The 15,721-nt window shown below is 41.1% G+C and overlaps 2 protein-coding genes across 2 annotated transcripts in view; one reads left to right on the forward strand and one right to left on the reverse strand.

Annotated features, from left to right (window-relative positions):
• Positions 1-15,721, forward strand: part of LOC135196964 (sulfotransferase 1C4-like) — a 136,523-nt gene that overhangs the window by 85,128 nt on the left and 35,674 nt on the right. The window lies entirely within an intron of this gene.
• Positions 1-15,721, reverse strand: part of LOC135196550 (uncharacterized) — a 110,890-nt gene that overhangs the window by 7,202 nt on the left and 87,967 nt on the right. The window contains 4 exon segments of the mRNA XM_064223398.1: positions 66-592; positions 1,263-1,490; positions 1,599-1,985; positions 6,916-7,054. Of these exon segments, the coding sequence (XP_064079468.1) occupies positions 66-592; positions 1,263-1,490; positions 1,599-1,985; positions 6,916-7,054 (1,281 nt within the window).

A 15,721-nucleotide genomic window follows, 5' to 3' on the forward strand; every position in this document is an offset into this window, starting at 1 on the left:
CCTGGAGAGGATGTCTTGCACTGCCGAACTGGAATCTTTTCTGACACTCCTGAAATAGGAGTCACTGAAGAAAGGAGCCTCTCCGAGAAACGGGAAGAATACTGAAACCAGTCATTACGGGAACGTCATAGCAGTTTGTATTCGAGGTAGACTTTTGATTTGCTTTGCTCTCGACTTGCAAGACGTTTGCCTTCTCTGTTGTATCCTTGTGTTCTTTTGAGATCTTGGCTCGGCTTTCTGCCTCCCATTCTTTTTCTATGTTGATGTATTTTGTCTGTGTATCAATTTTATTATCTGGAGACGCCTCCTGCTGTACGGGAATAATCTTCTCAGACCCTGAAGACGCGTTGATCTTTATTGGCACTTTCACTCCTTCCTGCAGGGCCAACTTCGTCTCTGGAGCCTTGTGCCAAGAGCCAATCTTCTTGTTGCAGTCTCTGCAGTAATAAACGACGTCCTTCTTTCTTTTCGTTGTATCTGAGCGAGCACTATTCTCCATGACAGACTCCTTTGATGAAGAGCTGGCAGTGGCTGTCGTTCCCTCAATTTCCACTGGGATTTGTTTGGTTGACCTAGCCTTTTCTTCTGCATTCTGGGAAGGAAAAAGGTGATGCTATAGTGCCTCAGATGAAAAAAATGTTTAAACTTTATTCTTTGTCTCTGCCATTCCTAGACAACTTTTATCTAGGCCCAGTTTCGACATTTAAAAGAAAAAGAAAAAAATCTATTAATCCCGGTTTTTCAGTGATTCACGGTAATTTCAAAGGGTACTTAACTGAAGTTTCTCTTCCATTTTTACAAATTCATGAGTCGGATTATCTCATAAGGAAGTTGGGGATTTCATGTCTAAATGGCCTATCTCTTATCTTTTGCATTCTTATTGTTAGAGTACGAAGTCAACGTTTAAGTAAGTTGGTCTGTGGTTGTGGAATTTTTCGTTGATTATTTAGATAACGATCTTATAGAAACCACAACTGGAAAAAACTGAAATTTTCGACATTTCTCATAATGACGTCGGCACTGAATCTTTCGGTTTCTTTCTTTTCTTCTTATCAATATAATGTCTCAATCGTAAGTGTTGCTATCAAGTCTGACTTCAAGGGAGTTATTTCAGAAATTCGTAAAAGAGAAAACAAACCAACCAAATAACTAACCTCACATAGAAGTTATGGACACAATAACTGTGTGAAAAATGCTAAGTGTTTACCAGTACAGCGGGGTAACATGGGGCAAGAACAAAGAAGTACGGAGTTAGGTCTTACCAACTTTGGCGCCTCGATCGTCAGCACTCCGTCAGAGGAGAGCACTGAGGTTACGTCAGCCATGTTGAAAGAACTTGGGAAAGTGAATCTCCTGCAGAACCTCCTGGAGGGGAAGGATCCTTCTCCAGGACTGCCATTCCCCTGACCCTCAACAACCACCTCCTTTTCTCCCAAGAGAACCTTAACCTTGATGTCTCCTTCCACGAAGTCCTGGACATCCATCACAACCTGAAAGAAAAGGTATTATGCGTAGTGTAAACCATTCCTCGAATGACGTCGTTTATAGTGAAAAAAATTCCATTTCATGACGATGCCTGAAAAAAGTTGATGTCTTACCTTATGAGTGCGGTTGTCGGACACTACAGTAAACGCATGGTTGTCTTCCTGTAGGTTACTGTGGGATCTCAGCTGTCTGTAAAGGCTGAAACTGCTGTCAGAAGAGTGGCTGTCTTTCAGCCAGTCTGCTGCTAACTCGTCTGCATCCTTCCACTTGGTGAGCATCTCCTGAATGGCCGAGTGGAAATATGTGCGGGCATTTTCGAAGAATGAGTCGTGGAAAAAATGTCCCCTTCGAGAAACTGGGAGCCACAATTCGTCGCAGGCTTTCGAACTGACTCTGCATTGACAGATGTGAGGCACCAAGTTGAAAGCAGAGTTCTGCATGGCGAAGGAGCTGCATTTTTCGATGGGAGCCATTTCGTCTGGAGAATAGATTAACTGAAACTACGAAGAAGAAGCACAAATGGAAATTGTCGCGTTATTTTTTACGTTCGAATGAAGCTAAGGAAAAAGATCGTCTTTCTTTCTCGGGGGAGTGCTTTCACACATACAACAGGTAGTTGCTTACTGGCGACCGAGGAGGAGGTTACCCAGATATATACCAGTTCCACGCCAACTCTCGTTTGAGAGGCGGCCAATGTGTCATGGCTCCACTTCTGCTACTGCGTCACTCAGCCAAATTTACTTGACAAATGTGTTTGATAGAATGCGGTGGAGGTGTCACGACTTTTTATATGATACCATCACAAAGATTAAAGCATATCCGGTCTTGTCATAAAGTTTCTTCTAGAATGACTGAAGTGCTTGTGTCATTATCTTGCTTCTCTGCTGGTTTCTCTCAGGTCAGTCTTTGAAGGGAAATAGGTTTTAACTAGAGCTAGCTTTATTCCAGAACAATTATTACTACAGTAACACGCAAAAACCAAAATCGTCTAAAGTTGGAGAACTGAAAGGCAGGTTTAATGCATACTTATGATGTATGTATATATATATATATATATATAATATATATATATATATATATATTTGTTTACTCGCCAATAAGCTACAATTGTCCTCTATTATGCAATTCGCTTCACCTTTGAATTAATATATTTTCATATATGTTGACCGAATGGGAATTTTTTAGTTGGCGAATCGACAAAGTTACTGAAGTCCTGATTTCTCCTCAGTCCGCTGGGCGCTGGTTCGAACCCAAGAGACGACGAAATTATTATCAACTAAAAAAATTCCCCTTTGGTTAACATATATGAAAATATATTAATTCCGAGGAAGAGCGAATTAGATATTAAAGGACATTTGTAGCTTAATGCATATATATATATATATATATATATATATATATATATATATATATATATATATATATATATACATATATATATATATATATATATATATATATATAGATATATATATATATATAGAATATCATAGATATATAATATATAGTAGATATATCTATATATATCATATATATATATATATATATATATATATATATATATATATATATAATATATATATATATATATATATATATATATATATATATATATATATATATATATATATATATATATATATATATATATATATATATATATATATATATATTGTTACGTATATAGGGCCTTGTGAGAGACTAGATACGTAAACAGAAATGATTGAGGGATTTCAAGAGGGAATTGCTTGAACTTACCGTAAACTGATAGTTATGATTGAATACTTTCTTTAGAGGGAAGGTCGCCAGAAAACTCAGCTCGTTACTTTAAACCTATTTATTTACAAAAAGGCCCGTGCTGGCCTGGAGAAAAGTTAAATGATATTGGCCCCCCACGTTGGGGCTTATAGTCTCATTCAATTCAAGCTGATTTTCATTCACGTGGGTTAATGCACACTTGCGGACAGAGAGACGGCACGTGACTCATGGAATCTGGAAAAGAATCCCAGATTAAACGACATGAAAGAAAAAATGACTTCTTGCTTTGATTAATTAATTCTCTAATATTGGGGAAGGTAAACTCGAATGGTTCACTGAGGTATGCACGAAAACTAGGTCTTGAACAAGTCACAAAGGGGAGCACGTGGCCCGATGAGGACAAAGGGCTTCTGATGTAGAAGGGGTAAAATAAGAATTGGAAATGAATTTAGCAAGAGTCGTATGGTAGTAAAAGGTGCTGGGTTGAAGTTTACACTTTCAGACGTACCTTTATGCAATATTCTGGGTATCCTTGTAGAAGAATGCGGTCCGACCTCTGTTCAGGTCTGGGGTCCGGGTCCACCAGTGCGTCGTGGGTAGGCCTAATTCTGGGAGGCTGGCAATTTGACCTCTGTCCGAGACCACGTCTCGCGGCCGACTGAGAGCGATACTCCTTGCTTCGAACAACACGGGGCTTCCAACAACCGCCTCGAGCATTGCCTGAAAGGTGGTAAACACAACGCCAGCAAATTGGGAAGGAAAATAGGTCTTATTGTAGAAGCTAAAACCCTAAAATCCATCTCGAAGCCTAGCTACTCTTGTGACCTGCCTCTCTTACCCTAAGCTTCCGTCAGACCGGAAATATCATTCCTACGACATCCCCACTCTCCAACAACAGTAGCTTCAAGAGACGGCATGGCTGCTACTTTTATAATTAAACAAAACTAAAACTCTGCTGGGAAGGCGAGGCGTTCTATAAACGTAGCAGCTCCCCCTGTTAAGAAGGCATTCACTCCCTTTCGGGCGGTGAAGGTCTTGGCTTAAATAAGTTGATCGCCTCGACAACCCAGTTCTCCTACTCTAACTTGAAGTTTTTGTTTTGAGCAGCGATACGGCTGACTACAATGGCCTACCTAACTTATAGGCAAAGATGCTAAGTGTACTAACTTAATATAGTGATGTAGTCTAGCCTAATAAATAACTACAGGTTGTCTTGTGACGACAGTCTACTTCTACCCCTAGATAAGGTTACTTGAAAATTCACTATTGCTACTAACCTAATGCCCTGGTACTAAATCATTAGCCTAACCTACTCAATACAGTTAAATGAAGACGCAATCATTCCAGAGTGTGGTACGCACAGCAGCAGTTCAGCGACGGAATTGTTTAAAATACATAATGAGAGGTAATGATGCGTTGGGGTGATGAGTGGTTAAGTTACCAGGAGGAAATGCAATGAGGTAGTTATGACATTTACATGAGTGTTAGTATCACAATTTCTAGGGGTTAGAGGGTTAGTTCTACTGGCAGAGATCAGGCTGGCTACCTTCTCTGGGTAGGTGCCAGGATCATTCTGCAATTGAATGCGACACTGTACCTCGGGCACAGGTGTCAAGGAGAGCATGTGGCTCTTTTGTTAGTATGTTAATGACTGGTTACGTCCCTTCTTCTTCTTCTTCTTATTCCTCCAGGACCTGGCTATACCAGTCCTTGGAGTAGACGGACGGCACCGACTCTGGGGAAAGGCCAGAAAACGCCGGCAGGAGCTGAGGCAGCGGTAGCCTGAAAGATTTCAGGAGAACACCCTACTTCGGTCTCTGTAGCAACAGCCGTCGTAAGGGGAAAACTCCAGGCTGACTCCTGGTTGGGTTGCAGTTCCTGGTTTTCCAGAGGAGGTATGAAGGTTAGGTCTGCCGGAGGTTATCCTCGTGGGCGACAGTGGTGAGGGGTGAAGAAGACTCCGGGACTTTGGATTGGCCATGGGCTGCGGTAAGCTCCATGCCTGTTGGAAGATCTCTGTAGGAGGATCCTTGGTTAGGTTAGGCGCGGCACTAGCTCGGGGCCAGGCGCAGAAGTCAAGTTCGGTGGTGGCTCTACATCCAGGCTGGACGGAGCTTGGTAACGCTCAGTGCTGCCAAGTGGCACTGGCAGAGAGTTGAGGTCGACTGGACCTGTGGCGGGTACCGGAGTGCAATTACCTCTCAGCGTGCCCTTGGAAATGGGAGACAGAGGCTCCTGTCTCTGGTTGAAGGCTAGGCCTTGTGGAACATGGACAGTGTCCGCTGCTGATAGTTGGCTAGGGCACCTAGGCCAATTAGTAGAGTGCCCTATTACGTTGCAGGTTTTGCAACGGAACTGTGAATGATCAATCTCCCTTCCTGGTAACGAGGGAGACTGTTGGTGGTTGTACTTCCTGGAGGAAGTAAAATTCCGATTACTCCTTGCTTAGAGTGATTGGACGTGGGGTTAGGACCCTAGGCTTTTGGAATGCGAGGGAGACTTCATGTCTTGCCCTAGGAGGAGGTCGTAACCTCCTGGAATGTAGCTTGCAACTGCAAGAGTACATACCTTGGAGAAACTAGGTCGGTGACCCTCAATTGGACGGTCGGAAGGATCAGTTTGATGTGATTGATACCTTCAATGGTGATCAATCGACGTCTATCAACATAGCCCTCGGGGAATTCTGTCTTCCCGTATCAGGGAGATTTGAGCGCCAGAGTCGTCGTAGGCTCTGACGTGGCTTGGCTCATAATGGCTTTGGAGGGGGTGCGACGGTTTATAGGGCCCTTAGCTGGGGGTCCTAGAGAAGAAGGATTGGTGACGGCCACTTGCGATGGCTGGAATATTGTGGTTCGCGCACCCTCCGTAATTTGCAGACATGTGACCCTTGCGGCCACAGTCTCGGCAGAACGTTGTTCCAGAACCTCTTCCGTGGCACTGGATGATAAGGCCGAGATGGCCCCACAGGTTGCGAATCTGCGGAGTCACCAAGGCTGGCAGTGTGCTCTGGCACGGTGAAGAGTCCTCTTCTGGCAGTGATTTGACGTGGGGAGTTAAGGAAACCTCCGTTGAATCACCCTCGGAAACAAGTCCGGGGTTAACTGGTGGGGCTTACCTCTTCCAAAGGGGAGGAGGTAGGCTGGTAAAGTGGTAAGAGGCTGAGATGGTGCGGAAGAAACTTCGGGCTCTGACACTGGGTCAGGGCCAGGTTCGCAAATAGACAGGATGTCGGGGACATCGGAGGCACTAGCCTCTGAACCTAAAATTGAGGTGGTGTGGTTATACTGGCATGCTGCAGGTGTCCGGTGCATCTGGTAGTGGGAGCTGCGTCCAGGGGAGATACGGCTTTAGTAAATCTCGGCCCAATATCACCTGATAAACATCATGAAATGGTCCACTACGCCCAGGCGGCACAATGTGGTTTCCTTGGTCACCTGGTCCAGAAAGGGCATTTTCACATTCAGAAGGCGACCGAAGGAACAGAATAGAGGTTACCGTCAATCCATTTGAACTGAATTCTTCGTCCGTCCGGATTTTGGCACCCCTAGGCAATGCCTTTCTGGAAATAAGGGAGACCTGGGCTTCGGTGTCGGGCCCATGACTTGTACCACCGATAGGGCGTAGGAGACAGTTCATCAGGCAGGGCTACATGGTAGCCTTGGAGAAGTTCACCCTGGAAGCTCTCTCCCAAGGTAGAGACCGACTTGGGCACTGGTCGGAATCCACAGCATGACCCGCACACACAAGTGGTGCAGAACCTCCGCAACCACCTCTTACCTGGGAGTCCAGCTCATGGTCTGGGGCTTGGAAACTAGCAGAGAGTTGCGTCATCTAGGAGAGCTAGCTCATGCTTTCTCTCTTCTCTTTCCTTTCGCTCTGCTTCTCTGGCTATCCTCTCTGCTTCTCTTTCTTTCTCTCTGCTTCTGCGGCTTTCCTCTCTGCTTCGCTTTCTTCCTTTTCCCTGCTGGCGCGGCAGCATGCTGCGTCTTTATCCACTGGTCAAGTGCTGGTCCAGTGTAACCAGCCTCCCTGCCCAGAGTTATGAGGGCTCCGAGCTTCTCTAGCTCTCTGGCAAAGAAGTCACGGGAAGCAGGGAAGACATTTCCCTTAGGCTACAGTAGAGGCTCGGAAGAAAATGAAAATAATGGCCAGGAAAGGGTACTGAATGGAATAGGAGTGCCTACTGTGGAAAGTGGCACTCACTGGGAAAGGTGTTCTGCGACGTGGTAGAGAAAAAGTCTGAGAAGACTGGGTGCTCTTGTGGCACTTGGGAAGTGTCCCGTAAGTTGGTGGCACTTCTGGATTGGCACCTCTAAAGAGGTGGAAAATCAAATGGATGTGTACGGCGTACGTCACACTTAAGGGCGTTCCTAAGTTGGGAGACGCTGGAAAGGAATGGGGCTACCTGTAGGTCCAATACAGGTGCACGGCACTTATGAGAGGCGTTCCTTGGTTCAGCGATCCAAAATGGTGGATACTCTATAATGAATGAGCGTTCCGTAGGACGGACACGGCAGGTAGGGCTACCTGTACGTCTGTACTGTGCGCACTTATGAGGAAGGCGTTCCTTGGGCAGCACTAGTAGTGCTGGTGTTGCGGCACTTTGGGGAGGCGTTCCCTTAGGAGTGTTCCGAAGGATCACTGACCCTTGTACACGGACACACTAATTATTTGGGCGTTCCGTAAGGACGGACACGCAGGTTTAATGGCTACCTGTACGGCCTGTACAGGTGCAAATGGCATTTATGGAGCGTTCCTTGGAGCACTGGTATCGTGCTGGTGTGTCCCGGACACTACTGCAGTATACTTAAATATACTGAAGTGAAATGGCACTCTGTTCGGGCAGAGTGTAATGGTGGAGGAGAGAAAGTAAAAGGTGGGAGTACTTCAGCGGCCAGTCGGTGAACAGTGTCAAGAATTAGTGGCACTGTAAAATGATAAGACCTGACGTGCACTGGTGGTGGCCAGTCCTAAACTGGTAACGACTTCCCTGTCTGGAAGTAATGAATTGGCGTGGCACGCTGTGCGAATTGTGCTTGCGGTATACGCAAGTCTTTTGTGATAAAAGAAAATGAAAGGACCACTCGGGCAACGACAGGTAATGGAAATTTTAGAAATGCTCAGTCACTCGCTGAAGTACTCGATAAATGAAACAAATAAATGTTTGCAAACTGCAATGGACACATGCGCGTACGTATCACGCTGTGTAAATGAAAGACACAAGAGACTAAAATAAGGTTAATTCGGCATGCTATAATTAATGGTAAGATGTAGTACTCTTGGCTTCGTGAATAATGGATTCTGGTTTTCTCTCTCTCTCTCTCTCTCTCTCTCTCGGAGAGGGTGAAAAATGATATGTGAATGAACTCCCTTATATTTGAATTGAACTACTAATGTTCGTTTAATATGACGCAACTTGCGTTAAATGATTTACTTACGTTAACGTTTAATGAAAGAATTGCTTTTGGATAACGTTTTATGAAAATGATAAACGCGCTCGTGGTGAACGATTTTTTACGTTCATGTAGCGGCTCGCGCTTACGAAATGATTTGCGTTTCAATATGAATTTTACAACGACGCGTTTACGTTAAACAATTCTTGCAAGTGACTCTACTTTAAGATTTACGTTAACTTTACGTAAGGACAAGTGAAGAATTATGGTAAGGATTTGAAAACGATGTTAGCAAACAATTGTAAAAGAAGAGGTTACGTTAGTGCGAAGTGAAAAGAAACTTTCGCTCAGCGCTCGCGATGTGAGCGATGCGAGGTGAAACACGTGAGGCGAGCTGGGTAGCGCTGCTAGCGCGCAGCATGTCGTTCAAAACAGCTGATTCTCTGTAAATGCGAAGGCAATTTACAACACAAAATTCTACTTTCTTATTCAAGGCGAATTACGTTAATTTCTCTGGCAGAACGATAGATACTAGTACCGAGATCGATATTATTTACGTTAAAACTTTGAGACTTACGTTACTTTGCTTAAATTGTTTAGGTAATGTTAAAGAGACAAACATGGCTGCCGCTGTGAATGAGACGAAGGTTGGTGAGACCGCGCAGGCGCGAGAGAGCGCGAAGCTGAAATTAGCCGAGAGGTAAGCGGTACCAACACTTGGAATGAAACTAAGTTAAAAATGAATACCCTAAACATATCACAGACAAAAGAATTGTACACTTCTTTTGCCGTAACTATTAGTAAAACACTCCTAAACTAGCTAGGCTTTCAAACACAGCAATAACCCTGGCAAGCACTTCCTAGTTTGATATGGTCCTTTCTGGCATCTATCTAATACACGTGTTCGTGTAAGCTCCAACGACAACAATGCGATTTACAAAACAGAATTCGCTCGGCGCTCTGGCCGTTACAATATAATAATATTTCTACCTTCACATTGTTAAACACTTCTACAATAAAAATACTTAACGTACCTTAAGCTAACATTGGTTATAGAATAAATCATATTAATGAATGGAATACCTTACCGTGAGTCAGTGTGTCTTCTTTCCCTGCAAGTGTGCTGATTTACGCTTTGTAACATAATTTACAGTTTACGTTTTACAACGGATAACGCGATTTACAAGCTTTTTTAAGCAAGCCCGGATTCGATCCTGGCAAGGTCGCCAATATTACGTATATAGGGCCTTGTGAGAGACTAGATACGTAAACAGAAATGATTGAGGGATTTCAAGAGGGAATTGCTTGAACTTACCGTAAAACTGATAGTTATGATTGAATACTTTCTTTAGAGGGAAGGTCGCCAGAAAACATCAGCTCGTTACTTTAAACCTATTTATTTACAAAAAGGCCCGTGCTGGCCTGGAGAAAAGTTAATGATATTGGCCCCCCACGTTGGGGCTTATAGTCTCATTCAATTCAAGCTGATTTTCATTCACGTGGGTAATGCACACTTGCGGACAGAGAGACGGCACGTGACTCATGGAATCTGGAAAAGAATCCCAGATTAAACGACATGAAAGAAAAAATGACTTCTTGCTTTGATTAATTAATTCTCTAATATTGGGGGAAGGTAAACCCGATGGGTTCATGAGGTATGCACGAAAACTAGGTCTTGAACAAGTCTTCAAAGGGGAGCACGTGGCCCGATGAGGACAAAGGGCTTCTGATGTAGAAGGGGTTAATAAGAATTGGAAATGAATTTAGCAAGAGTCGTATGGTAAGTAAAAGGTGCTGGGTTGAAGTTTACACTTTCAGACGTACCTTTATGCAATATTCTGGGTATCCTTGTAGAAGAATGCGGTCCGACCATCTGTTCAGGGGGGTCTGGGTCCGGGTCCACCAGTGCGTCGTGGGTAGGCCTAATTCTGGGAGGCTGGCAATTTGACCTCTGTCCGAGACCACGTCTCGCGGCCGACTGAGAGCGATACTCCTTGCTTTCGAATCACGGGCTTCCAACAACCGCCTCGAGCATTGCCTGAAAGGTGGTAAACACAAACGCCAGCAAATTGGGAAGGAAAATAGGTCTTATTGTAGAAGTCCCTAAAATCCATCTCGAAGCCTAGCTACTCTTGTGACCTGCCTCTCTTACCCTAAGCTTCCGTCAGACCGGAAAATATCATTCCTACGACATCCCCACCATCTCCCAACAACAGTAGCTTCAAGAGACGGCATGGCTGCTACTTTTATAATTAAACAAAAACTAAAACTCTGCTGGGAAGGCGAGGCGTTCTATAAACGTAGCAATAATATATATATAGACATATATATAGATATATATATAGATCTATCTATATATATATATTTATATAGATATATATATATATCTATATATATAAGATATTATCTATATATATATATATATAATATATATATCTATATATATATTATATATATATATATATATATATATATATATATATATATATATATATATATATATACAGAGAGAGAGAGAGATGACAAAGCACTCATCAATTAAAATTCCCTTTGAGTATGGATTATTCCCGAAATATAGTGGATATGCAACGACATTTGTAGCAATAGGCTTTAAGCTACAAATATCCTTTAATATCCAATTCCCTTTACCTCGGAATTAATATATTTTCATATTTGTTAACCGAAGAGGAATGTTTAGTTGATTATAAGTTCGTCCTCTAGTAGATTCAAACCAGCGGACAGAGGAGAAATCAGGACTTCAGTGTTGTTACCGACTTGGCCTGAAGTCCTGAATTCTCCTCTGCTGGCTTGTTTGAATCCATGAGAAGACGAAATTATTATCAGCTAAAATATTCCCTTTCGGTTAATATATATGATAATATAATAATTCCGTGGTAGAGGGAATCCAATATTAAAGAACATTTGTAGCTTAATCCCGGTGATGTGTTAAAAATTCTTATATATATTTTAAAGTCAGGAAGTCTAGAAGCGAAAATGTACATCTATGTGAATAATCCTATATGGATCTTACAGGGTAAATAATATATATAAAATTTGTATGGAAAGCCTTTTCATTAGTTTGAATAAGGAATATCTAAATTAACATAAGTGATTACATATATTCTACAATCTTGCAGATTTCCAACATGAAACTAATATCATATTGTTCAATTTTTGGTTACGTTTTTTTTAAGACATTCTTCTCGTGTGGGTGGAGTATTAAAACAAAAAATATCCAATTTATACATGGCTATCATTTGGAAGTAGTAAAGTCGTATTTATTACAGCAAGTAATGTAACTCTTAAGCTGGTGATGAGGTCATCAGTCCTGAAGGTGCCTGGCGTGTTTGCCGAATCATCATTGTTCCTTTTAACCCCAATAATCTGCTTGCACAGGCTTCATCTGTAGTTGTGTATTGTTTTTTGCTTACAAAACAAGTCAACTGGGGTGGAATGCTTAACACGAACTTCTCATGGGCAACGCAGGTCGTTAGGTACAAGTGTCTTATCCGCATTGCAATGCAAGCTTAGTTAAGGAATCGCAATCTTTTAAAATTAATGAACAGAATAAGCAAATAGAATTTCTAAAACATCAAAATGAATTAATTTTTTCTGAACCTCATGGACAATTAGTCAATAAATCAGCTTATGACATTGGTAAACGGACACTTAAAAGTATCAGGTCATGGGTATGAAATATTTACTTGCAACATTAGCCAATACAATTCAAGTAAATCACATTCATGGGAAAATGTCACATTTTCTTGAAAAACCCAGAGTTTATATAAAAATTAGTTACATAGTGAGTTCTTTCGTTGCATCTCCAGCCTATTAAAGTTTTAAAAATTAACCTCAGAGAATGTGGGCGAGAAAATTGAATATGAACCTTTTGTTAGGGGCACATAGGATCGGATTTTATCACAGCTTAATTTCAGTAAGCGTAGAGAAATATAGAATCATGATGAATATTCTCCTTGACTCTTATGTTGCCTGGCAATCTTACAAATAGCTCCGTTTTCCACTTCTTTGTCTAGTAATTTACTACCAGTAATAACAAATTTTCTTTGGGATTCGTATTGATATCTGTTAATGTGGATATTTTTACGGTCATCAGAGACCTGGATAGGTTCACTCATTGTTATAATGCCATGGATAAAAAAAGTTTGTACAGCTGACTCTTTTGAAATCCATAAAATATCAGCGAATTCATGTGGGTTAAGTCTAGTCCTTAATGGCTTCCTCCCTCCCATATTTGGATGTTGTCTGAATTCACTTTGCCTTGTGACAAGTATAATTTCACTTACAGGCTTATTAATGGAACCTGGTTACAGTATCCTGCAGTACGAGAGTTTCACATCGCATGCCTGGACAGATCGTCTACAACTTCAAAAAACCCGTTCGTCGCTGCGGACGACTGCAGTGATGGGAATAAGCACCATCATAAGTAAACAAGCTTATTTCGTGGACTTCTTGGACCAACACCCATATCCCGTCATTAATCTCGTTTTTAATGCGGAATGCTCTGGCGGCTGTCGCATTGACTACAAAGGGACATACTTCCAACAATTACGACCAGAAGGATATTCAACTCTACGTTTGCTGGCGCAGGACTCGTGCTGGGGATGATTTTATTCATCGCGAACGTATTCGTATGGCATAGGATGCAGAGGACAAGTATGGGCGCAAAATAGAACGTCGGACCCTGCCCTGGCAATTTCCCCTTGTTTTTAACCATTTGGAATTGGCCATTTCATTTGGCTATAGGTGGTTGTCTGGAACTGTGTAATGGACGAAAAGTTGTTCGAAACGCTAGAATGTGCAGTGGGTATAACCTTGGGTCATGTATCCTATATATAAATTATCATAATAACAGAATCGAAATATATCTGTGCGTGTACGCACTAGGATTCTATCTAAAGTGCACCTAGATTAATCACTTCGATTAGTCATTTATGTTAATCAGTTGTATTAAGTGCACATATATTGATCATAATTATATGAATCCATATATATATGTATAAATAAATCAGGTAGCCTATAATCAATCTGTTACCTTTTATCTTACCAATAACTGCAGTTAGTATATGGGTCAACAAATCAGTTAGCATAAAAATTAATAATTTTTATCACTTCATATAAGAATTTTTATCAGTTAAAATACGATTTTTATCATGTTAATCTATATTTTATGCAATTATCAGGAGTACATTAGTATTTTCTGTAGCATATGTATCTTAATGAGATGAAGTGAAAAACTGTATCAGTATATATCACATGATCATTATTATTTACGAATATCATCATATGTATATGTCTAATATCTTATTACTTGAATCTGTATTTTTTACTTATAAGTATTTTCTATATATCTATATATATATATTCACATAGTGTCTGTATCACACTCCTATAAGTCAAATGCAAGTCAAGCTTGAGTAATATTCAGTGGTTGGTTTTGTAGCCGACCGCAGCCATTTGTACTGTTACATAAAAATAAAAAATATGGAATGTTATTCCATATATATAAAAAACTAAAACTATGATTAATTAAAACCAGTGACCCAAGAGGTCAACCAGATTGCTTGCAGGAATGTGATCAGATCAGATACGATAAAGTAGGCTAAGATGACGTATACAATAAAGTAGGCTAAGATGACGTGATAATCAGTCAGTGTCTAGTGCCGTCACCTGTGGTCATTCATTTGTTTTGAAAACATTAGTCCAAGCTTCCTGCTTGAGACAACTACCGCGACCTATAATTCAAACGGCCTACGTGATTTGTAATCTATGTCATTTGTGTGTATGTTCGTATGTTCGAGCTACTGTCTGCTTCCTTTATGATTTGTAAACTAGATTGTGGAGGAGAAACGATCAAGACATCGTCATTAGAAGACCTGTCCATTTTCATCTGAGCTTCATCATGTAGAATTCAATCAGCCATCATCATTGGCAGACTTGTACAATTTCATCTTGTAATCTCAGAAGAATAGATGTATTTTTGTACTCAGTGTTTTCTACTAGAACCTCACATCAGAAAGAGATCGAATGAACTTATAACTATCGTCATGAGTTTAACACATCTCCATCGTCATAACCAAAGAAGATATTGACTTCGTAAGTTATTATCAAACCCCAAGACACTCCAATGAGTATGGAAGTCAGAACCAACCGACTTAGCGTAAGATTATCGCGAGTCTAACATAACCTCACAACAGGGCGCCTTTTTATACAAGGCAACAGCCCTAAAATATATATATATATATATATATATATATATATTATATATATAATATATATATCTATATAGTATATTATATTATTGTTGTTGGGAAAAAACTCTCTATCGAGAGTATATATAATGTTCTAAAGGGTCTACAATAATACAGTGTTGCGAGTCCGTGTATAATTTTTAAAACTACAAAAAACTTTTGTACCCTTCCTGGGTGGGTTCATCTTCAGTCCAAATGAACACTTTGTTATAACATGCACTGGGGCGAATTTAAAAATAAACAAGAGTCGTTGAAGATCGTTGACACCGTTCGTTAGCTCGTTTAAGGACCAGGTGATGAAGAAAGAGGGCAGTTACTCCAACTAGGTGATTTCCTCTCCCTATCAATCCGCTGGCTGCAATTCTGTTGGATCTCCGCAATGGTTGTTGCAAACGTTGCAGGAAGTCCTTCATCTGAGGGTGTAGATTGGGCCACCGTAACCTGACTCCCTGGGTCAGTTGGGTCTATGCTCATTACTGAATGCATGTGCTACTATTGCGCTGTTTTGCGGTTGTAGTTCATTAGCTCGCTATGTTCGCCCCAAAACCGTATATCTAGGTCTCGTTTTTTATTTTTAAATTCACACCAGTACATGTTGTAAAATAATTGTTCATTTTGGATCTGAAGATCAAGAAGGGTTCGAAAGCTTTTTGTAAAGTTTCAAAAATTATACACGGACTCGCAACACTGTATTATGTGGACCATTTAGAACATTATAGTACATTATATTATGTTGGAAGGATATATGTTGGAAGGATGGATTAGAGAAGACCAAAACATTTTTGATATCAAGGAAGTTTCAAAATCGCCTGTGAG

The sequence above is a fragment of the Macrobrachium nipponense genome, chromosome 18 (assembly GCF_015104395.2).
Source record: "Macrobrachium nipponense isolate FS-2020 chromosome 18, ASM1510439v2, whole genome shotgun sequence".
Lineage (NCBI taxonomy): Eukaryota > Metazoa > Arthropoda > Malacostraca > Decapoda > Palaemonidae > Macrobrachium > Macrobrachium nipponense.